Source organism: Trachinotus anak, unplaced genomic scaffold, assembly GCF_046630095.1.
Source record: "Trachinotus anak isolate AG129_WGS33_773 ecotype Australia unplaced genomic scaffold, CSIRO_AGI_Tana_v1 ptg000020l, whole genome shotgun sequence".
Lineage (NCBI taxonomy): Eukaryota > Metazoa > Chordata > Actinopteri > Carangiformes > Carangidae > Trachinotus > Trachinotus anak.
This window is the reverse complement of record NW_027273871.1, coordinates 876,599-900,470: the sequence shown is the minus strand read 5'-3', so window position 1 is coordinate 900,470 and position 23,872 is coordinate 876,599. Positions and strand designations below refer to the sequence as shown.

The 23,872-nt window shown below is 41.1% G+C and overlaps 2 protein-coding genes across 6 annotated transcripts in view; one reads left to right on the top strand and one right to left on the bottom strand.

Annotated features, from left to right (window-relative positions):
• The first annotated feature begins 335 nt into the window (after nucleotides 1-335).
• On the top strand, nucleotides 336-9,398 carry trim47 (tripartite motif containing 47). Its single transcript, XM_071506544.1, has 8 exons — nucleotides 336-613; nucleotides 989-1,200; nucleotides 4,605-4,650; nucleotides 4,790-4,885; nucleotides 5,211-5,435; nucleotides 5,753-5,775; nucleotides 5,878-5,999; nucleotides 6,817-9,398. The coding sequence occupies exons 1-8, from the start codon at nucleotides 431-433 to the stop codon at nucleotides 7,344-7,346; spliced, it is 1,437 nt and encodes a 478-aa protein (XP_071362645.1). The 5' UTR covers nucleotides 336-430; the 3' UTR covers nucleotides 7,347-9,398.
• Nucleotides 9,399-11,492: 2,094 nt separating this feature from the next.
• Nucleotides 11,493-23,872, bottom strand: part of trim3b (tripartite motif containing 3b) — a 29,277-nt gene continuing 16,897 nt past the window's right edge. For 3 of the 5 annotated variants that reach the window (XM_071506538.1, XM_071506540.1, XM_071506539.1), the window contains 16 exons: nucleotides 22,676-22,851; nucleotides 20,256-20,385; nucleotides 19,618-19,728; nucleotides 19,331-19,482; nucleotides 18,829-19,009; nucleotides 18,463-18,564; nucleotides 18,196-18,294; nucleotides 17,663-17,815; nucleotides 16,997-17,375; nucleotides 16,276-16,379; nucleotides 16,009-16,176; nucleotides 15,656-15,824; nucleotides 14,939-14,980; nucleotides 14,193-14,263; nucleotides 13,879-14,019; nucleotides 11,493-13,748 (listed from right to left, as the gene is read on the bottom strand). In XM_071506538.1, the coding sequence (XP_071362639.1) occupies nucleotides 13,596-13,748; nucleotides 13,879-14,019; nucleotides 14,193-14,263; nucleotides 14,939-14,980; nucleotides 15,656-15,824; nucleotides 16,009-16,176; nucleotides 16,276-16,379; nucleotides 16,997-17,375; nucleotides 17,663-17,815; nucleotides 18,196-18,294; nucleotides 18,463-18,564; nucleotides 18,829-19,009; nucleotides 19,331-19,482; nucleotides 19,618-19,728; nucleotides 20,256-20,385; nucleotides 22,676-22,821 (2,301 nt within the window). In that variant the 5' untranslated portion in view covers nucleotides 22,822-22,851 and the 3' untranslated portion in view covers nucleotides 11,493-13,595. The remainder of the gene's footprint in view (nucleotides 13,749-13,878; nucleotides 14,020-14,192; nucleotides 14,264-14,938; nucleotides 14,981-15,655; nucleotides 15,825-16,008; nucleotides 16,177-16,275; nucleotides 16,380-16,996; nucleotides 17,376-17,662; nucleotides 17,816-18,195; nucleotides 18,295-18,462; nucleotides 18,565-18,828; nucleotides 19,010-19,330; nucleotides 19,483-19,617; nucleotides 19,729-20,255; nucleotides 20,386-22,675; nucleotides 22,852-23,872) is intronic. The other 2 variants (XM_071506542.1, XM_071506541.1) reach the window with 1 other exon arrangement.

Genomic DNA, 23,872 nt, shown 5'->3' with positions numbered 1-23,872 from the left:
AGAGTAGCTCTAACATCTTCAGTATAGCTCCATTGACTGGACTCTAGGTTTGTTAACTCCTGCCTCCAATTAGCTTTAGTTCATGTAATGAGCTGAGGGCTTCACATACATTTTCTAGCCTACACTGTGAATGAATGATGTTTTTAATACGGACAAGAACAAGTCAATTTAGTTAACAGTAGAAATAGACTGTTCTTGTTCATTATTGTGACTTTGAAGAGGATTTGATGAAATTTATACAAACATGCCACTCTGAGAGAGGGGGGCGGGGGCGGGGGTGGGGGGTGGGGGTGGGGGGGGGGGGGGGGGGCTGGGGGGTGTCTCTGATTGGTTAAGACGGAAACCGACGCACCACAAATGTGCCTGCGTCCCCTCTCCCTCCTTCCTCCTCCGCATCCCCCAGTTGTTGTACTGCCGCTGGCTTGTAAACATGGCTACTGCTGGAACAACTGGAGACGACCTGAGGAAGGAGCTCACATGTGCGATCTGTTTGGACTTCTTCAAAGACCCTGTTATCCTGAAATGCGGGCATAATTTCTGTCGGTTTTGTATCTGCATGCACTGGGATGAAAATGGCGGAGACTACGGGTACCAGTGCCCTCAGTGCCGAACGGTAAGTAAATACACGTTTTCTGTATTTTCCACCGTGTTTTCTTCACGGAATGTGTTGGCACAGCTGTGAGAGTATTACCTCCAAGTTGTTTTATCAGCCAATTCAGAGTAGCTGGTTTACGGGTGGTGTTTGCATAATAACATTAGCTACGCAGTGCATTTTGTAGCTACTGTTGCTATGATACCTAGCTAGCTGGATTTAGCTAGCTGCAATTTTCTCACCATATAAGTTAGCCAACAATTACCAAGTGACTTTGTGTTTGAGCTATTATAACGCAGAATAAATAAATACACTGCAAACGAAGTAATACTGGCTTTGTGCTTGGTCACAAACGGATTTCTGTGTCTTTCTCATTTGTTTTCTTTGTTCTCTCAGGTGTTCAATAAGAGGAGCTTCACCAAAAACTACCTGGTGCAGAACCTGGTGGCCAAACTGGACGATCTGGAGTGTCTGGGGTCTTGTACCACACCCTCCAAGCCCGTTAAAGTAGATGGGAAGTGTGACCAACATGGAGAAGACCTGAAATTGTATTGCCAGACTGATAAGAGGCCCATCTGTGTAGTGTGTCGGGAGTCTAGAGCACACAGGTTGGTTGTGGTCTCACTTTCTTTTGGGGGGAATAAGATGCATATTCTGATGAGTTACCCACTTGTTTGCTCTGTAAAAAAAATATTTCTTGTGCAACTTATCATTGTCACTCTCCTGTTAGAAGATTAGTTGTGACCAGTTATCACTCACTGTGATTGCACAGGCGAGGTTGCCTTTGTAGACCTTGCTAGTTGGTAAATCTGAAGAAATACAAAAAAAGTCCAAACACTTGCATTTTTCTCCATAAAACCTTTGCAAACTTAATTTATCCCATTCTATTAGATCATCAAATCATCAAAATAATGACATCACAAATGTAGGTGTTTAAGAACATTAGTGTGAGTGTTGTAGACAATATGGATTCAGCTGCTGATGACGTACTTAAGCAAAGTTAGTAGCACAGCTGTAGCTACAGTATAGGGCTTCAACTAACAGTTATTTTCATCAACCAGTTTACCAGTTCAATTTGTGTTGTCTATCAGATGTCAAAAGGTACTAAAAGACAGCCATCATAACTTAGCAGAGCTTAATCTTTCCACAGACTATTTCAAAGATATTTGATTTACAATCTTATGTCAAATGTAATCCTTATGCTTGAGTTATTGCTGAAACAATTGATTATCAAAATAGTTACTGATTAAAATGTTCTTTTAAGCAACTCATCACTTAATCTACTGATCATATTAGCTCTAGTACAGTAATAGCACATTACAGGGGGGGCACATGGGTATATAATAGGGTATAAGGGTGGGGACTAGGGTTGAGGCATAATGTACAAATGGCAAAAGTCACAAGGGTGTTGCAGGGTAGGTTGAAAGTTTCACTACAGTTAGTTTATTAATTGACATGATATTGTTGAGCCCACCCCTCAAGCCATAGCTTTAACATGAACATTACTATTTGCAAAATTGTACTATTCAGGTTTTGCTAGCCTGATATGTGCTTTTGATTTAATTTACATCCATTTTTCAGAACAAGTAATTGTCATGGTTGCTCTTGCAGAGTTTGGTGATGTAAAAAATAACTTACCATCAACTCATGTCCAATGTCTTGCGCAGCACAGTCCTTGTTACTTAATATTTTTTGCCCCTGATGTCATGTGCATCAGCTTTCTCTCCTATCTGTGTGTGCTGGACTCTAAACTTAAACAGTATATCACCACATTTTGCCATTTTAGTTTGTTATGCCCTTAAACTGTTGGATTAAGCTTCAATGTCCAAGCGTCCAACTGACAGTTTGATCTTTATTTCCCAAATCGTCATCTGAAGTTAGGGCCGTTGTAATTTTCACTCCAAGAATTTAGAATTGAATTAATCAGAAACCAACTTTTGTTTCTAGGTGGAGACAGTGTATGAACCTTTCCATTTACTGATTCATATTGAAAAGAAAAAAAAAAAATAGTCAGAGACCTAAAAGCTTTAAGTTCAGGTGTTTACTTTTGTGGACATTGTACAGTTTACTTTTGTTAAAATTACTTAAATTAAATACTTCAGCTTATTTGAATTTGTAGTTTACATGATTAAAGGTAGCATAAGTATTAGGCATTGTTTCTGCAGGTCACTTACATGTATGCTCAAATTTATTGTCCCTCTTAAGGATAGCTGTGAGGAGACTGAGTCAAGCTGGCCCAGTCCCCAATGGCAGTTGCCATAGCAACCAAGGTCGTAGAACAGACCCTACGCTCGCAAAAGATAAGATAAGCGGAGCCCACTGTCTAGAGAGTGAATAGCCCTTCAGGTCTGGGCCAGATTCTTTCCTTGGTTAAATATTGAATGAAATGTATAACAAGACTTAGGTGAACTTGATGTATTGTGTAGGATCTGGTACTAAACAGAATCTTCACATGTATGGATCAGTGCTGTGATCCCATGAACAATATCCTGAACCCTGCAAGGACGATGACCTTCAGAATTAGGTGGCAATACAGTGTTGACTTGAATTCCTAATCTCTATTCTCCTCAGTTGAACTCAAATATATGCTTCTGCATAAGACGTGGGTGTCCAGAAAAGTTTTCCATCACAATCATTATGTGTAAGAAACATTTCTTTGGCTTCATTCCATTACAAATACAGCCATACATTGCAGCTGCCTGTGATTGGGTAAAGGAAGTTATGAATAATATGACAGATTGAAGCAGTGGGGATACCTTCCAAAGCAGTGGACATTTATTATCACTACACAAACCCACATAGGTCAGAGTTACAGGGGTTTCAGCAAATGTCAGGGCTGATGTTGTTTGTCAGGGGTGAATTAATTCACAAGCAACAGGTCACATGCTTTATGTATTTGCACCTTTTCAACGGGGATTGAAGTGTTCCAAAAGCATGCATGCACAGTTTGTTGAAATTCATCTTCTCCATTGTTGAGTTTACAGTCCTTTCTCATTTCAAGTAAACTCTCGTGTTCGTTTGATGAAGTTAATGCAGGAGGCAAACTCAGAATTCTTTTCACCAATTTATTGAACAAGCTTTCACAAAATTAAAAGAGGATCGTTACAGAGCTCCGGGTCCAAACTATCTTTCCCGGACAACAACATGCAGCTGTGCCAGTGCACGAAGTTTGACACACTAACTTCCCCCTAGCCCGGTCTTTTTATTACTGTTACACAAAGGAAGCAAAGAATGTAGGTTGAACTCTTCTTCATTGGCTCTTGCCCGTCCGGCCTTCGCCCAGGCGCCTCCTTTGCGGTTATCTGACTCCATTTGACCTCCTTCACTCGTGCCTAGGTGCCCATCTGATTTTCCTGTGTGAAACAGAGAAAAGAAGACAGAAACAGACACAACACTCACACCTCCTCAAGGCTGTCTCACATCTATCAGTTAACCATGCCCTTGCATACTTCTGTCCTCGTCTTTACCTATGCAGTCTATCCGTGGCATGTCCGCCCCTACAATGTTTTTACAAGTGGGTCTTTTTTTAATATTGTGTATGAGGATGCACATGCATGCATAACTGTGTGACTCACCTCCTGTCACAGGTTTCGCAGATTTTTTATATTAGTGTTTGTGTTTACTTGCCCTGGGACTGCAGATGGAAATTAGCTCTTTTATTTTTGTAGGAGGCTGATGTTTCTGTACGTTGTCCCTGACAAATAAATGTAATAAATTAAACTAAACTCATTGGCAAGTGAAGACAGAGACACCAGCAAACAGGGTAGTGCACCAACAGAGCATGAGATGAAGAAGACTGCAAAAATAAATATTTTTTAAAGAATCTGCTTTTCAAATGTTTTATTAGGAGGGAAATGCACTCAAGGATATACCTAGGGCAGTTTGGTAAGAAAAACTGAACGTTAACATAACTTTTGTTAGTTTACAAGAAAAAGGGCACTCAGATGTTTGGAGTGTGTATAAATTGCTCTGGAAACCACTAACTGGTCAGCAATTTGGTTTGTTGTTTCAGACACCATGAGGTGGCACCAGTACCAGAAGTTGTAAATGATATGAAGGTAGGTTGATGAAGAGATCAGAGATTGTCTTATTATTTAAAATCTTTTTTTCTTATCCTTTTTTTAAGCCTGTAATATCGTGATACATTATGTTCTGTTTTTGTGTGTGCATATGTCTTGATGTACATGTTTGTTACAGATGGAGTTAAAGCTGAGGCTAATGGAGCTCAACTGGCAGAAGTCTCAATGTGTAAAAGTTATTACAGCTGATGAACGCACCAAAAGTGAAGTGAGGGTATGGAATGAACCTTTTTTTTTTAAGCTTATTTTTGTGTAGAAGACATTTGCATATTTCCGGGACAAGCTTGCAGTGTATGTTTGGTTCAGGCGGTCTTTCAAGATCACAACCTTCTCAAATGTCTCAGTTTTACCCTATTTCATCAGATAACTCAAATGCAAAAGTACAAACGGGCTCAGAGGCTCTAATTATTGGTCATGAGGTGTTAGATGTACAATCATTAGGATACACACTGTACTGAAACATTATGGCTGACACTGAACATATGCAGCGCTACATCATCAAATCTTTCGTTCTAATCCTCTGAACCTCTGTCCCAAAGTTGAAGAAACAGAGACTCAAGGAGAAGATTGAGGCAGATGTCGGTGCCTTGGTCCAGTTCCTGCTAGATGAGCGAGACTCCCTGCTTGAGATCCTGGATGCTGACGAAGTGGCCACCATGGCCGTCATAGACAACAACCTGAAGACTGTGGAGACGGAGGCGGAAGCTGTGGACAAAGCCATAGCTGATATCCACAGCCACATCAGTGGGAAAACTAGCTTTGAGGTCAGTCTAACATATCAGCTATTGGATTTACTGAGGTGATTTAACCCTTAAATCACCATGCTTTTGCTAGAGCCTCATATTACAGATGTATAAGTTGCTGCCAGTGCATAGTAAGAATTATATAAAAAATACTGCATTGAGTTGATTTTGTTTTTTTTCAAAAATATTCCTGAAATTAATTAACACGTACAGTATGTTTCAGACTGTGTTCGAGAGATCCAAAGATTCAAAAACATTCTCTTTCCCTATGAGATCAATATTCAGGTAATATTAATCAATGTGTCTGTGTTTGTTTGTTTTTTTTTGTCTTCCAACAGAGCCTTGCTGAGACATTCAATGAGTAAGTGGCTTACAGTTGTTTAATATGGACCTATAAAAATCAGGAAAAAAACATTATTTTAAAACCATTGCATAATCATTTTAATGCATTTTATTCCCACAGAGTTATCCATTGCAAGCCTTTCACATCTCTGGAGCCAGTTAATTGTCCAACTGAATTTACAGACTTCTCAGGGCCCTTCCAGCTTATTATGTGGAAGAAGATGATGCATGTGCTGCACACCAGTGAGTTTACTATGAACACAGAAGCATACCCTGAACTGAGTCAAAATGTTGCTATAGATGCATAAAAGTTATCTAAATGTATTTATGTTAATTCAGTTGATTGTGGACAGCATAGTTGTGCAGTGGTTAGCAATGTCACATCACAAAAAGATGGTTCAAACCTGCCAGCCGGCAAGGACTTCCTGTGTGAAGTTTGCATGTTCTCCCCATGCCAATGTAGGCAAGCAAAAGCCAGTATACTCAGTGTTCTTGAGTGAGCAGGAAAAATTCAAGAGTTGCAATTTAGAAAAGTTAGGTTGCATCCAGTGGAGATTTTTTTTTTTTTTTTTTGTGCAAAGTTATTTTTATATTTATATTTATATATCTGCTCATGTTCTATGCATGCAACTTTTTAATTAAGGTCTGATCATGCAAATTGTACAACACGTTACATTCTACATCTTTAATCATAAGCACATTTATATTGTAGTATTTAGTATATTCTTTTAAATTTAATACAATTGGTGATACTAGAATTTATTCAACTGTAGACACAAACCAAAAACATGCAGCCAACAGGATGTCCTTTCGGAGTGTAACTGACCACATAGCACCAGTTGGAACTGTCATTGTATTTGGAAGCAGTGTAAAATTTTGACAAAGTTGGCTGGTCATCTACTTGTGCTGTAGCAGTGAACACCAAAAGCAGATCTTGCTGGTTTGCAAATCTTCCAGTTTTCTTGGACAAAAATGTCAGATTGGATTTTTAAATGTGCTGCCAGCTTCAGCCCAATTGTAGCAGCAAGGCAAATTAATCTTTCACTGTGTTTCTGTGTAGTGCCCCAGAACCTCACCTTGGACCCAGACACCGCTCACCTAAACCTGCTTATCTCAGACTTTGACACCAAAGTGGAGGAGGGCCGTGTTCGTAACCAGGAGCCAGACCTGCCAGGCCGCTTCACCCGCTTCTGTGGTGTCCTTGCCACAGCTCAGTATGCCAGTGGCCAGCATTACTGGGAGGTGGATGTGAGAGACAAAGGTGTGTGGTACCTGGGAGTCACCACTGAGTGCAGCAACAGAAAGGGCTTCGTCAGTCTCACACCCTCTGCAGGATATTGGAGCCTGTGTCTGCAGGACCGGCTGTATGCCAACGGGGAGGACGGGCGCATCCCGGTTGCTGACTACTGGAACTCTCCTCGGGTCGGTGTGTACCTTGACTACGACAATGGGCGTCTTAGTTTCTATGACGCTGTCACAATGAAGAGACTTTACATGTTTGACACCTGCTTTGAAGAGCCTGTCTACCCTTTCTTCAGTCCAGGGAAAAATGATCCAGGCAGCAGGCTGCAGATATGCCACTATTACTGAGAGAGCAGTGACGAGTGTTTGATTTAATTCACTAATGGTCAACTCGTGTCTGCCAGTGTTTTCAGATGTGCTGATAGCAGGGTTTAAGGTTGACCCTTGGAGAAATGTATTGTGTGCATTTGAGCTGTTACTTGTTGGTCTTACTGGTGTTAAAAAAAAAATAAGGGTCACACAGACTAAGAATTACCAGGTGTCTCATCAGACTTTGGTTGGAATGAAGAGCTTTGTTTCTCTCACGTTTTGGGGTTGAAATTTTTGAAATTGGGTATTTTTCAACATAGACACACACTGTAGGCTTATACCCCCTGTGTACTGTGGCTGGGGGTGTGGAGAGGTGCTTTGCTGTCTATATCACTGTGTCTGCTGGGATACAGATGTCTCAGATGCTCTTGTTGATTAGAGCATGTACAGCTCTTATCCTATTAGCATTACTATGCTATACTACTGTACACTAACTCGTATCTGGCTAACTCGTTTTTGCCAGGCAGGGTCAGTGCTCTTGCCTTGTTGGGTAGAACTTAAAGGAAATATGACGTAGTTATCACATTGATATTCGTTGACAGTTAAGATTCCCTCGTTGATTGAAGAACAGTCAGTCAGTGCTGATAGTTATCAGAATGATTTGACTCAAACAGGCCAGCTTGCACTGGGATTTCAGCTCTCAGACAATGATTAGACTTCCAGGAACTAATGGCTCAGGTTGTTTTGTTTTTTTTTGTGGACGTTAACATCATTACAGATAATAATTTTATCATCAGCCTTTTAAAATCGTCTTCATGTATCTTTTCTTTTTAATTTTATTATTCTTTTTAAATTATTTTGCACATTGTTTACTTTTTTTTGACTGTTGGAAATCCCTATGTATATTGCTGAGTCACATTTTGCAGCTTATTTTTTTTCAGCAGTGATACTGATGGCATCTTAGCTTTGTTGGAGATATTTTCAAATCTTAAACATTTTATCAGTCTGCTTGAAAATGACAAGGCACAAGACAAAGCAAACCATTTTCAAATATTCTAATGGTAAATGATTAACCATCCTTAATCAGTTCATTAGCTATGTCCCCAAGTATATTAATGTGTGATCCTGTAGATGTGTTTTACTGTGAAAGACATTCCACTGCTGTCAGGATTCACAGCCAAGAGCATGGTGGACTTGACCGACATAAAAATTAATGGAATGCTGAATGAAAGTTTTATTACATGTTACTTTTTGTTTGCTTTTATAACAGTATTTCCTTAATAATATTCAGTTACTTAATCCTGCTTTAGTTTATTAATGGCTAGTTGTTGAGTTGGTCCTGGTGCTGCAAGTTGGTCCTAACAGTTTTAGGTCTATTATCCAACTCAGTCCAATGTGATCTTCTTTTTTTTTTTTTTTTTTTTTTTTTTTTTTTTTTTTTTTTACATTATTTTTGATTATAAATGCAATTTTATTCAATTTTGAATGTAAAAGTACATTTATCTTGACAATTTTATATATATATATATATATTTTTTTTTCCTTCCTTTATAAAAGTATGATTTAAAAATTTTCATTTCAACTGATAATTGTTATGGATCTTTATTTTTGCTTGTGCAGTTCCCCACAGTGTTATTGACCAACAAGTGGGATGTTTGCCATCTTACAGTGAGTTTTTTCTTTTTCAGATGATCTTATTAAGAAGCATAGTAGAAGCATTTAACAACATGATGAGTGATAATATTTGAGAATGGCCATTGGTGCAGTAAAGCTCAAGAGGTTCCTTTTTTTTCAGTTTCCGTTTAGATGTCTAAGGTGTTCATGTGTTAGAACTGCAGAGCTCCGCTCTTTAACTTAGAGTATTTGCTGATTAATGTGTTGTCCAAGATGGTGTACCTCATATAATACGTACACATACATTTCACTGCTGAATATCATTCATGTATTCATCTTAGCCGTTTTTTGGACTGTCTTGATAAATGTAACATGAAAGAAATAATCTTTGTAATCCCTCTTTGTGGCCCTTTCACCCGCTTTTAATGTGCCCAGTGTTTCTCAGAGTTTACAACGACATTAAAAGAGGTAAAAAGACTTGGATTTTATTTCCTTTAAAACTTTTTTACTATCCTCTTGCTGTACCCACACAGACAGTCAGGATATTAGTTACAGGTACATTAAAGTGTATTACTGGCCTGTAATATGGTTTTCCCATATTGGCTTTGCAAAATTAGTGTGGTTAAATCCTGGTGAATTAGTTATTTCTGATATCAAGACACTGTCAGCCAGTTATGTGCGATTCAACACTTTGAATCACTACTCCTAGAAACTCAACATTAACTTTAGTAAATCATTTGTTCTGTTTTTGCACTTTGCAACATCGAAGTATTGAACCAGCTCGATCCTTTCCTTCTCGAACTAAGATGTACAATGGTCAGATTTTTACACCTCAATAATCAAGTCAACTTTGATATGTACGAGTTCCAGGTGAGGGCTCCTGTTTTTTTTTTTTTTTTTTTTTTTTTGTTTTTTTTAACAGCAAAAACTACAGCATAAATCTGCTGGGCTGTGGTTCATGGTTTTCTCATCCTCATCTTCTTTGCTATCCTGCTCCAACATGCGCATTTAACTCTCGGGGACAGTTTGGTGTTGCTGATTCAGTTTTCATAGAGCAAGAACATTTAAGGAGGAGGTGAGAAAACAAGAGTTCTCTCCATCTCCTCCTCCTCCTGCTTTGGTAATGACTCAGCACTGACTTTTTTTTTCCCTCTTTACAGAGATTTGGTTTTAATGAGGGGGCATATAAATAGTTGCCCATACAATATGATATAAATGAATTAACATGAACCAGATGCAGTACCTGGCAGGACCTTTTTCTGACAGCCGTGGTGAAATTGTGAAACTAAAGTCAGGCCAACTGAATCTCTCAGCAGTTTGCTCAGAGTAAGTTGAATAAACAAAACTAGTTACAGGTAAAAGATACTCAATCACTGTCTGTGGCCATTTCCCTGCTGTTTTCCTTTAGTATATATCTCGGTCTCAATTTTGTTATATAAACTTTGTCAGAAACTAAAATTGAATGTGAAAAATTTGTGCACTCATTAAACTGATTAAAACTGTTAACAGTTATTATTCTCTGCAGGTCCTTCCGCCTCCAGAGCTGTAGAGTCTGGATCTGCAATTGCAAACCACCCACTGCCCCCATGATCCTGCTCAACACCTGCTGCAAAATGTATTAAAATGAATATTTTTTTACTTTTATTAGCTATCATTAATACTATACTTATATCAGTAGCAGTACTATAGTTACCATTAACATTATTGTTGTTGCTGTTACTGCAGTCTCTCTCTCTGTCTCTCTCTCTGTCTCTCTGTCTCTGTCTCTGTCTCTGGCAACACGACAGGTCGGGGCAGATGGCTCACCGAGCCCGGTTCTGCCTGAGGTTTCTGCCTCTTATAGGAAGTTTTTCCTTGCCACTGTCGCCAAGTGCTTGCTCTTGGTGGGAATTGTTGGGTCTTTGTAAAAAAAAAAAAAAAAAAAAAAAAGAGAAAGTCTAGACCTCCTCTATTTGGAAAGTGCCTTGAGATTACTTCTGCTGTGATTTGGCGCTATATAAATAAAATTGACTTGGCTTGACATGCTGCACCACTGGCTGGGGACAAATTGGTATCCACTGCAACACCAGGGCTCTTCCTCAACAGAGGACCCATACGGCTGAGCATTATCATCAGCGCAGATTTTAATGGCTGCTTATGTGACCTTGTGCCACAGATTCTGAATGTCAGTCTTTTGGTACGGAGATAGGGGTCTCCAAATATACTGATACTGATTTTGATGCCAACATCAGATTTTTGAGGTAAATAATAAATATCTTTAAAATTGAAATGACTCCCAATCCTGCAAACATAAAACAACAAAAATGCTTGATGCCTAAGAAATAATTATTGCTAGTTTGCAGCTAATTTGACAGTTTTTCAAGCAGCCACTAGAGAGCAGTAAAGGCTTGTCAGGATGGGACTCAGGCTGATCCCCTTTACACACTCACAGGAAATGGATATGCTGATTTCTACTCTGCCAAAAAAAATCACATGAACGTTGACCTGATTCCAAAAACAATGTATCATTCTAGGCCTTAACGCATATTTTAACTGAAGCCTGGTTATACAAAACTGACCATCTGCACAACAGCTTGTAACATTATTTTTAATATTTACAATCATACCTTTGCCATTGATTACATAGTGATTACTTCCTGTAAGACTGGCCTCTTGTGGTATACAGTAGGCTACACAAGATGGTTGATGTTGTGTTAAATCTATAGGTGCTTCCTTTATTTCACACAGACATGAGCAGGTCAGTGACCAGTACAGGGGAGAGACGGACACACCAGTAAAAATAAACACGAGTCCAATTAATGGAGGAGGGAATTCAACTAAATCTGTCACTACGGAGAGTTTTCCGATAAGTGGGAAACGCAGATGGAGAGAGAGGATGAATTACAGATCGGTTACCGGGTGCAGACAATTTAATCAGAAAACACAGGTGGAAAAACTTTCAGTGTCACTGCGTGTTAGCTGGTGTTGTGTTTCTCTGGGAGCAAACACAGAAAACCCTCAAAACGCTGAACCACAAAGCAAACGAATGCAACCACTGGAAGAGTCAAGAATATGATTGTAATATACAGTACACTTTCTGATTATGTTAAATGATAACTATACACAGAGGCATATATTACTCTTGCAAACTATATAACTCTTATAATATTTGTATTTTGTGCAATGTTCAACAACAACTTGACAATACGTTTTGGCGGTGGGAGAAGTCACTGTGTATAACTGGATGTGGAGCTCATTGAGGAGGAGGAGGAGGAGAGAAGAGAGAGAACAGCTTTCAGTGCTACAAGTTACAAGGCCTATGTACAACGATGTTTGGCAAAGAGGAGACAGTTCAAATGCACCAATTAGAAAAATAATTTGTAGAACAAATTATGTAGAAAAGAAAATTAAATATAAATTAAATCCTTTGCAAAAATAAAATACAGCAAATAATGTGTATACAACATTGTTCCATTGATGTCATTCAGCTGGCTACGACTTGGCATGAACCTTCTACTGTATTAGTATATTCTCCAGTGTTGAAATCCTTGATTCATTAAGTGCTAGAATAAGTATGCTATATAGTGAAATAACATGGACACCAAATCCATATATATATATATATATATATATATATGTGTGTGTATGTATGTATATATGTGTGTGTGTGTACACACCTAAATATGCATATGTACAACTACATCAGGTTGTAGAGATGAATACACAAAAGTGCAAGAACTCGTGGGTTAGAATAGAAAGACTGGTTAGACTTAATGTTAAAGTGGAGCTGGTTGAAAAACCTTTTCGTCATCAAGTGTTGTGCTTGTTGATGCTCGTCTTTGGGTACCAAAATTAAAAAAAAATTGCATATTGGTAACAAAAAACTATATTCATGTGCAGGGATTTAAGGTGCAGAATGAGAATAAACAACACATTCCTGTCTGCGTGTGTGTTCTGTTGTGTTTACTGATGAGTAAATCATAAGGCAGTGACCACAGGGTAATTTTTTGGAGCGCACCGACATGCAACAGTGTTCAAGAAAAAGCCTGAGCATTGTTACTTCAGCCACAAAGCGTCGTCTTCTCGCCGGGGAAACAGGTGGTTGACTCCCGCTTGTGCGTCTCACTCTGTTTGCTGGTTGGTTGCTGGTATTGTTGCCCAAAAAATTGCGGTGTAGCACCAACTTCAGACTGTCAGGCTGTCTACTGGTGAGGTCGCACTTTGAAGACACAGAGCTGGAGCGTCATGTTCCAGAGGTTAATTTCCAGTTCCTTTTTTCCCTCATTTGGTTAACATTTGGTTATCAAGTTTTACCAAGTTTAGCAAGACCACAAATGGTCAGGTATCTAACTACAGGTTTTTTCCTCCTTTTTTTGAAGGAGGAAATAATGTCACTTTTTACAATAATTATTGGAATAACTGGCTTGTTTTGTCTTTGAAAACCCTTTTAATCACACTTTTGGAGTTTGGGTTGTTTTTCATGTAAACATTTTTTCTCTGACTTCTTCTTTTTTTTTTTTTTGCTCTAAATATTAGATCTTCCAAATTATGTACAGGCAAAATGAATAGGAAATGAATTTATGGAACATGGGGTCACTGTAAAGTGTGCAGGCACGTTGCAGCTCTATGTCCACAAGCAGTATGTAACATTAACTTGTCTGAACAGGAGTTGTGCCGACTGTGTCTTCCCTCAGCTTACTGCAGATATCTGTAAACCTTAAAGCAGTGGTTGCCGGAGTCAGCGACAGCCACATGTCCATCTGAGGTGAGGGCCAGTCCCTGGGGGCCATACAGTGGGTCTGCTGAGGTGTTAATGTAGGATAAGAAGGAGCCTGTGCTGTCGAACACCTGAAACAAAAACAAAGTGTAAGCAATGACAAAACACTCAGATCTGCAGGTTTCAGGTTGCTGTGACTTGGTCAGACTCAAAGCCCTACAGTTATGATGTTGACAGCAAACTGAAAACAGCCCGTCTCACCTGTATTCTGCTGTTCCCCCAGTCAGCAACAATTATGTTTCCATTGGAATCCACAGCCACACCAGTGGGAGCATTGAACTGACCATTCCCTTCACCGTGAGAGCCAAATCTGAACAAGAACTCTCCATCTGCATTGTACACCTGGGACAGGAAGTCAGCAGAAACACGAGCTTTGTTGTGCACTTTGATACATGTGGTGACTGTAAACTACATAGAAAATGTATATGTGTCTAAAGGAATGAATGCTAAGACCGCAACGTTGTGTTTTCAAAAACGTATGAGAAAGTTTTTCTAATGAACGCAGGACCTCTTACCTTCACAGAGTGATTGTGAAAGTCGGTCACGATAATTTCATTCTTGTTGTTAACTGCAACAAAGTGTGGACCTGGATGCGGAGAGAGACGCAGGTTATTGTTGGAGTTGGAGCTGATTTGTGTAGTTTGCCTCGTTCCCTTCGCTGTTAGTAGGCTGTTTAAACAAATTTACTGCTATTACATAACCTAGTCTCATCAAATGGTTAGCTGTTGCTGTGTGATTTGCCTGGAATAGTCTGCTGGCATTTTTTCATGCATTTAAGTTGAGAGTTACACAATTGTTTTCCTGTTTTTTCAGAGCGTCAAAACAGCACTAAGTTAGACTATAAGGAAAGGTCCTAAGGATCTGAGATTCAGCCCTCCCCTCTGTTGTGCATACATATTGGTAGTTGTGTAGCTCACAGCACTGATTGTCTTATAGCAAACAGGGAACTTTGGTTAGTTTCATGGCACTGGAGCCAGAGCAGAGAGAAATCATACACACCGATCGTTTCATGGCCATTTAACACAAAGAAAAAAAACACAATGCATGTGACAAAAATGTTCATTATTGTAATAGTAAATGAATATTACAATGGCATGTACTTGTATGTTTGATCAGTATCGTACAGGCACAGCTCCATCCAACAATTTGTCAACAATCTTGAGTTTTCAAGAGGTGAGACACATAATCAGGGAGTCGGGTTAGACAGAGGGCACTGCACTGTGGGATTAAAGGTTGCAGCAAGGCCACACTTAGTACTTACTGAAAACTGAGCCAGATTTATTTAAGTTTGGGCCAAGTTTTTCTGAATTGGAAAACAGGAGGAAGAACAGAAAGAAAGAAAAAAATAGGTAGTCAGAGATAAAGGATAAGCAAAGAAGAAAATAGAGCAGGGTGGTCAGCAGAGGCACAGTTTGTGGGGGGAGCAGGGAGGTCATTGCATTGCCTCTGGCTTTGCCTACAAGTATATGAAGCCTTACATCTTTAAACAGAATGTAACACATCAGCCTATATTCAGAAATACAATAAAAGTGGCAAAACAAACTAGCAGTGAAAGTGAAACTTAACTAACTTGGCAGTATATTAGTCATAGTGCTAATACTGTGACCACTGCTTTACTTCCTGCTTTCACGCCCAGATGGGCACAGATAATATCTATCTATAATAGAGATGAGAGAAATCAACTGTAAATGTTCTTCATGCTGTTTGCAGTCCCAAGCTGACAGTTCAAACTTTACCTTTACTGATCACAATGACTGCTTATAAATATAAAAAAGCACTTGTTGCAGAACTCTTTCAAAATCCATAATAATACACATAGTGTCCATACATTATTTTGTGTTGTCATGTGTTTTGCTAAAAATCAATCATGACAGATTTACTTCAAAAAGCTGGCAGACGCTGCTGCATCAGTGAGAGATGAGGAAAGACAGGGCGTTGCTAGTGAGCTCCCTGTCACACATCAGTGCTTCCTGCTCACCTGCAAACTGTCTGTCCGACGTCCCCCTGCCTCCGAACTTAGTCACAAGCTTCCCATTGGACTGAAAGATGAAGACACAGCAGGCCTTGTTGTCCACGGTGATGATGTGTCCGTTCTTATCCACAGCCACACCTTTAGGACCCATGAGCCGGCCTGCGCCGATCTTATTCTGGGAGGGAGGAGGACAGAGAGGGTTTCTAAACCATCGTTATCTCTTTGTGTTTCACCTAAGAAATGCAGGATTTTGCAAAGGTCCAAACTCCCCTTCAGAAAACGTATTTTTCAGGTGACATCATTCTTGAATAAATCTTAAATGAAGCATACTGTAGTGCTGTTTAGCCCGGGGGCCTCACCTTAAACTTGCCATCAGAGGAGAAGATGCTGACCCATCGATTGTCATAGTCAGCCACCACAATGTCACCATTCATGTCCACAGTGACGCCTGTCGGTCTTTGAAGCTGCCCCGGAGACCGACCTCTGACCCCAAAGCGCATCTTGAACTGGCCATCATTGGAGAATACCTGTAATCAGGTGCATCACAGAGCATGAGCAACAGTCTTTTCCTGTTCTACATCTTTGCACTTAACATGCATCTTCCTCACTGTGTCTGCCTCCCTCACCTGTATGCACTGGTTGTTGCTGTCAGCCACCACCACTCTGCCGTTACTAGAGGCTGAGATTCCCTGCAGATTGGTGAACTCCCCCCTCTCTCTGCCCCGGGAACCTGACAGAAAAATAATTATACACTCAGTAAGTGTGCCATTTGATATTTTTTTTTTACCTTAGTCACATTTTTTCTCAAAGTCTCATACCAGTGCTTTGGGGCAAATAAATGCTTCTGCTCAACTTTTACCTTCCAGACAAATGGATGTTTGTCTTCTTTGTCTGTGCAGTTCAAAAATGAACTTGCAAAGACTTGAAAACCTACTTGAGCACACATTATCTCTGCATGCCAGGGATACTCTAATATCAAAATTCTTTATAATGCAAGTAAGCAACCAGCAGATTTTTATTGTGCTTTACACAACATCCATGTTTGCTTGTTGTTTGATTTCTGGATGTGATCGCGAATACAGTGTTCTCTGTGGATGTCACGTGTGTCAGGTCTCAGCAGGTTGGCTTTCAGTCTGCAGTGCAGTGGCATGAATTGACAACAGTAGCTTCCAGCAAGGAAGAATGCCAATCTGAAAACTTGTTTTATGGCTTAGGAACTAGTTTGTGGTAATGTAACATGTTCCTGATTAATGAGCTGAGACATCCAAAACAAAAAAGAGGAAATGTAGTGTTTTCCCTGTTGTTACGTAAGTCTACATCCTCTCCTGGGTGGGTCATCTGTCTTACCCACTCTGTAGATGAGCTCATCTTCGATGGGGTTCTCCTTCTTCTTGGTGGTGCTGTACATGCTGGAGGGCCGCCGCACCGCTTTCTGCCGTATGTGGCCCCCTGTCCCGCTGGGAGACTTCACCCTCCTCTTCACGTCATCTGGAGACGGGGGCACGTCAGAGGGCTTCACCGCCCGCAGGCGGAAGGGGCTGCCGCGTATCGGCTGGCCGTACAGCAGCAGAGAGAAGGAGTACTCTCCCTCAGAGCGTAACGTGTAGCCCACCTCATATGTTCCGTTCTTATTGTCCGTTATCTCTGCCTCTGAAGCCCGGCTCCCGTCAACAGACGTTATCTCTGCTTTTAAAACAGCATTTCCTGTCCGCACCAGCTCCCCATCCTGCAGACACAGGTCACTGATTCAATTTCATAACAGGAAAAAAAAAAATCTCTTGTTGTTCAAGCACTATACACATGGTTGCAGCATCTAGGGCAGCACTTTCTACAGACACATCACAAGCTCCTAATAGATTTTGTTTTTGATAATAACAACACCCCATTAGTTACCTTGGTGACCAGAGTTGCCACCATGAAAAAACTTGCCAAAAAACAAGAGAAAATGGCGTAGAATTTAAAGCTGCTACCCATGGTTCACTCTACACATGTAGCATGTAAATAAAACAGTACTTTGTCTTTTGTCGTCACGGTAATGGTGTGGTGCTGCCCGGTTGCTGCGTGGCGGAGGCCCTCTCCTGTGGCGACGGAGGTGTGAGCTACAGCTGCTGTGGTGAGGAGAACACCCAGGTTTTGGATGGAGCGTCGCAGACCTTCAGTCTCCACCTGTAACCCACAAGATACACAAAATTTTCCACTGGAGAATCACTTCCTGCTCTTGTTGGTGGAAATAAAAGCAGTGTTAAGCCATCAGATGCCCATAAATACAACTACAATGGGATGCTCATGTTGCTCTGATGTCAAAATTTGCCTAACGTAGCTTTAATGTCTATATTCTACAGCCATTCATGTCTACATCTTCACATTATAACTTGAGATCAGTGGTGACAACAAGCAAAAACTGTCACATCCTTAACAGAAGAACAAAAGATTTTTTTTTTAAATTTGCTCTAGAACAGACCTATAGACTGAAGTGCTGCTAAAAACTGCGCGACATGAACATATGGGAAGATCAGATTTGAATCAGAATAAGCCACAGCTGATACCTGGCAGTTCAGGTGTGCATTCTGATGTGGTCTCTCTGGAAAGTCGTGTCGGGCCAGTGCTGTCACACGCTCGCTCATCTGCTTCTGGACCAGCAGCACCTATAGTTGCAAGAGGCACATATTGTCGTCTAAGTCAGTTTTTAATGCAGCATTTTGCGAGAGCTCCCATCCTGTTCCACTGCTGCATCATATTTGATAGCTGGTCCCCATACGGGTTTTAAACTGTTTGTTAGCTTGCTTGAACAACATAACAGTCCGCCAGCCCACCTCAGTAGCACTCCCGTGGCTGAGAGCCTGCTCGGTAAAGCTGCAGCTGCTCTGGATGTGTTCCTTCCCCTGAAGGAGAGATGAAAGCTGGGCCTGCAGGACCTGCACTCAGGTAAGTGGAAAAAAAAGGGGGCACAAAAGAGCAGGAGGATGAAGAGAACAGGTTAGAGTAGAATATGATACGAGAGAAAACAGGAGGTGATCCAGAGTCTTCTATTAAGGCAGCAGGCTGAAGTGTGTTGACATGAATGTGTGCACTTGTGTGTCTGACTATAACTGTGCAAAGATGCAGGTGCACAAAAATATGCATGCGCATGTGTGTGAGAGCATATACTGTTTACATGTGTATGTGCAAAACACGCATACCTTCTGCTTGGCGCTGCAGATGCTCTCCAGGTCTGTGATGAGGGCAGACTTGCGCTGATGCAGCGCCCGCTCCAGCTCCTCAAACGTGCTGGTAATCTCTGCCACCGCCTCGTTCTTCCTGTCATTCAGCTGGCGAGAGATCTCATTCACCAGCTCGATGGCTGCTGTCAGCTGAGGGAGCCTGCGAAATTGCACAAGATCGCACAATGTGAAATTTTCTTCCACAAATTGTAGAGAACAATCATATAATAAATCCTTACTAAAAGATGGAAAGATAATCTGATGATGTGGCTATAAAGCTACAAAAACCCATTGTTTGCTGGGCATGAACATGTGCCACTATAATCAGTGCTAAGTTTTAACATGCCAGGCGCAGCCCAGCACAGCACAGCACAGGTGACGTTTGATGGCAGATGCTAAATCTGGGCCAAATGCTTACGCTTCCAAACACCTGATGTGAAGGATAAAATCTGCAAGCTCTATCAAGGCATCGAGCCCCCACCTGCTGTGTATCGCGTCCAGCTGTGTCTTCAGCGCAGCCTTGTGCTGTTCCACCACGTCCCGAAGAGGAACAGTCACGTGCTCCCGGTGCTCGCCCTCCGTACAGTCCAGACACATGGCCGTCTCACATGATTCACAGTAGAACTCCATCACCTGCGGAGGGGGACAAACTGAGTCAAAGCTGGGAATTGCAGGTGGGGGAGGAATTTAAGTTTAATTCACTTTTCACTTTTACATTCATTATTACTAAAAACAAAAGAGGTGATGAATGAGTTGAGAGCCTCCCACCTTCCCCTCATGGTTCGGGCAGCAGAGGGGTTTTCCTGCAACTGCAGCACTGACTGACTCCAGGACACTGCAGGCCTCCGGCCGCGAGCACTCTGGGTCTCGTTGAAGGACCTGGTCAAAAAAACATTTTAATCTTCATTATGCTGTTTTTTTTTTTTTTTTTTGAATGAGCAAGTTTAAGTGGGATTGGGACATTGCGTTGTTTCTTTTAGTATTTTTAGGGGGTATTTTTCCTTTACTTGGCAGGAGACAGTTAACAGCTGACAGGAAACAGAAAGGGGGAGGGGGGCAGAGAGCGAAAGGACTTGCAATAAAAGTCCCCAGCCAGAATTGAAGCGGGGACATTAGAAAATAAATCCTAAAAAGAGCCCCTTGAAGGAGTAAGGACCGTCCAGAATGACGTCAGTCTGAAAAAATGTCCTCCCTTTGTTTAACACTAGGAGTGGTTCTCACAAAAACAGCATCAGGAGCACACATAAACCCTCTGGCTCAGTACTGTCTGTAACTGTGTTTAATAATGTTGTTTATCTCATAATCGTTTCTCCCTTTGTTCCATGTAATGTACTTGAAAATCCTGTTGGACTGAATGAACATATTTGTGTCTGACTTGAAGTAAAAAGAAGGATTAAGGGTCAAACCTCCATAAGATTAGTGATGAAGAAGTTGTTCTGTAGAGCACAAACTCCTTTCTCAGGCAAGATGGACGTCTGCCGACACACTGGACACGAGAGCGTCAGGGACTCTGGGGGAATGTAGTTCTGGAGACAACTGAGGAGGGAGTCAACAAATTAAAGAAAGCATGAGTTAGAGGAGAAAATATGCCCTAGTGATTCTTTTGCACATATTCGATTTAGCGACACAGCATAGAGAGAAGGAGAGGAAGAGCGAGAGCTGTCACCTTATCACCGTAATTGAAAGACAGCGCCTGAACGGTGCTGCTGTCACAACAAATTGGGGGAAAGTTTAAATCCGAGTTGATACAACAGAACCCACAGCCTCAGCAGAAAACACCCACACTCTGTCTTTCAGTAAGTGAATTTCTGGCAAACCAATCTGCCTGTCAGAGATACAGGGAGACAAAAGACTTCAGGGAGGCTACATGTTTGTGTGTGGCACGTATGTTTGTGTGTGTGTGTGTGTGTGTGTGTGTGTGCATGTAAGGAGGTGTTTGGTTCTGGCTGAGCCTTATCCTGGCAGCAGTCACACATCTATCCCACCAGCCGGCTGAGGATGTTCAGGTTCCGTTGGAGGCAATCAATTTAACATAAGACACCTTCAAACCTAAACCAAACCCGCAGTCAGCAAAATTCAGCTGCAATATGCAGATTTCACTGCATTCCCTGGCCTACAGCGTGGCTGCCACCCAGCGCATCATGCACGACTGCTTTTTCTTTATCTTCTCTGATCACTGATACTGTGTTTAGTGCCGCAACAAACCTGAGGTCAGTGTGGAGGATAAGCTGCATACCAACACCTGTCTGCTTCATTTATGACAACACACCAGGCTGATATCAGCCAGGCTTTGGTAAAGTGCAGTCATGAGCCTTTGAGAGCTTTAAGAGAAGTCTTGGTCTACCTATCGCTCTGTAAACACCACTATTACACTATTCCTCAGTCACACACACAGCCAGGTGGCGACCGCTGACACAAACAGTCACTATGTGGTGAAAAGGTCTGTGATGGGGCCACAGCTAATGATTATTTTCACTGCCGATTAAGCTGATGATTAACTTGAATACTTGTTGGTTATAAAATATCAGAAAATAGTTGAAAATGCTCTTGAAGAGTTCTATTTATTTTTTAAATTGCATATTTTGCTTGATAACAGAAAAAAACCCCACAATGGTATAAAACAGAGAAAAGGAACAAATTGAATGTAAAAACTATTAATCAATAACAAGAGATGTTATTTATACATTTTCTGATTGATTAATTGGCTAATTTTTTAAATCACTATTATCATACTCAACACCGTTAAAATCCTACAGTTATTAGTATGAGTATTTGAAACAGTAGCATAACCCGAGGTGAGCTGATCCTGATCTCTGAATAGTGAGGACACATTGTAAAATAAGCAGATGTGCTGTAAGTTTACATGATTAACAACAGATAACCATCACAAGGAGAGGAAAAGCAGAGCCAAATTGAAAGTGATACCAGACCATTAACAAAAACAACAGGCCCAGCAGGGGTTGCCAGCTCAGCCCTAAAAGCCCTAAAACTACATCAGCCCATCCAGTATTAAAACATCTTTCTGGCTACATCATGTATAGTTCCAGACAAAAATCTGTTCACCTCAGCAGGGCTTCAGATCACATGCCATCCAGTTAAACCAGGGATTAAACTTGCCCTCTGGTGGGCAAATGCCCCTCACCCTGCTCGGAAAAAAGGATTTACCCCATACTTTGTGTGGCTATTCAAAACTATTCCATAAATATTTGTTTGATCATAGGTTTAGACCAGTTTCAAACATAATCCTGGTTACCCTCTCAATCTAACAACGTGCCCCTCCCTTCATTCTCCATCCTCCCACCCTGACCCACAACAAACTTTCCCAAAAGCCCCCACTGCTTGGCTCGACATGAAAAGGCCTCAGTAAGTATCTCCCGAGGGGGTGTTGTCTTTCTAAGGACCTGCAAATTCAAGTATTGTGAATGTATCTCCCAACAATGGGGCTTTTTGTCAGACTGCAGTCACTGGCGGTCCGTGATGCTAAGGAATGCACTTATCCCAGTGGAGTCTGTGAGGAGAAGTGCTCTGAGCTGTTTAATTGTACGTAGGGATTTGCAATAGATGAAGTTCGTCTATTATGGGACATGTAAATATGACAAGAATTCTTCAGTAATAAGAAGGGAGGATAAGCCCTGGCAGGGAAATAGCTACAGTGAAGATTGTGTTATACCACCTTCTTTGCATGGCCACAAAAAGCTACATGTAGCAGACGGTGTGAACAGGAGTGAGCAGAGACTTGGGTTTGTGTCAGGTTTAGCTTGAGGGAATTGTAGGTAATTAAGGCTTTTGCCAGCGTTCATTGAAACAGAGCACGAGTGTTAGTTACCTTTCACAGAAGGTGTGCAGGCAGGGCAGGACCTTGGGGTTGCGGTAGTGATCCAGACAGATGCTGCAGACTAGAAACTGCTTGTCTATCTGACGCACCACAGGGCTGGTGCTCCCAGCCTCACGCTTTGCCATGGCAGAGGACATTTAAAGCCACGGACAGCGACAGCAGTTGGCCTGCAGAGAGACAAAGATAAAAGCATGAATATTTGCCTATATTTGCCTACAAAAGCTTTTCTGTCGAGTGTCACTTTCAAGGCCGCTAAAGCTCAGCAAACTTCCCACAGGAGGTACCAGGAACCATCGTGAACAAAGCTGATTAATTCCTTGATTAGTATAAAAATGTCTCCATTGTTGTAGCGTTATTTCAAGGTTAATACCAGGCAAAGTCCAGCTGAAAGAGAACTGTGTGAGACAGAGTGATTGTAACAGACGGGAGCAGATGCAAACAAACCTGAATGACCATGAACGACTTAAACCAACACAGGAAAATAAAGGAGTACATATCATGTACATATACATAGATTTACAGTACATATCTAATTAAAAAGTTTGGTTCACAAATAACTCATCTAGCAGTTCTATTATGTTCTTGTGTGTATTAAAGGACCTGCGTATTATATTTGTGAGTGGTAGTAGGTTATAATTCTGCATTTTAACTTTGTGTCTTAAAACGAGCCATCAGCACTTCCGTAACTTTGTGATGTTGCAACAAAGCAGTCTCAGCCGAGCCCCCAGCCCGGCCCAACCAGACCCACTGTCCAGCCTGACAGGATTTGTGTTTACTTGAAATCTGCTACATCTTTATTCAAACACTCAGAAAACAGTCAGCCAATCACAAAAGACACTCAGAGCCTCTCCTCTGATTGGCTCCCTGACCTCTTGTTACTAGAGCTGCAGAGAGAAGTCTGGCAGAGGAGATGTAAACCTACATGTAAACCACAAATATATCTTCTAATAGATATCAACACTTCAAATAAAACCCTGGAAAAGTGTAAAATATGGGCCCTTTAATATGTTATTAAATGTTACCAGATATTTTTTTACTGGCTCAATTTGAAACGCCATCTAAATTACACAAGTACATTTTAAATAATACCAAATAAATTACAATGCATACATATCACTGAGAGTTTATTCATTATTAACAATTACAAAACAGAGAAGCCCCATGCCTTACATAATCTCATCCATTATG

What these genes read in the sequence shown, in the direction of transcription:
- trim47 (XM_071506544.1), top strand. Translation starts at nt 431, where the DNA reads ATGGCTACTGCTGGAACAACTGGAGACGACCTGAGGAAGGAGCTCACA. An exon ending in CGGGAGTCTAGAGCACACAG is followed by an intron (nt 1,201 to 4,604) that starts GTTGGTTGTGGT and finishes TTGTTGTTTCAG; the next exon opens with ACACCATGAGGTGGCACCAG. An exon ending in AAGTTGTAAATGATATGAAG is followed by an intron (nt 4,651 to 4,789) that starts GTAGGTTGATGA and finishes TGTTTGTTACAG; the next exon opens with ATGGAGTTAAAGCTGAGGCT.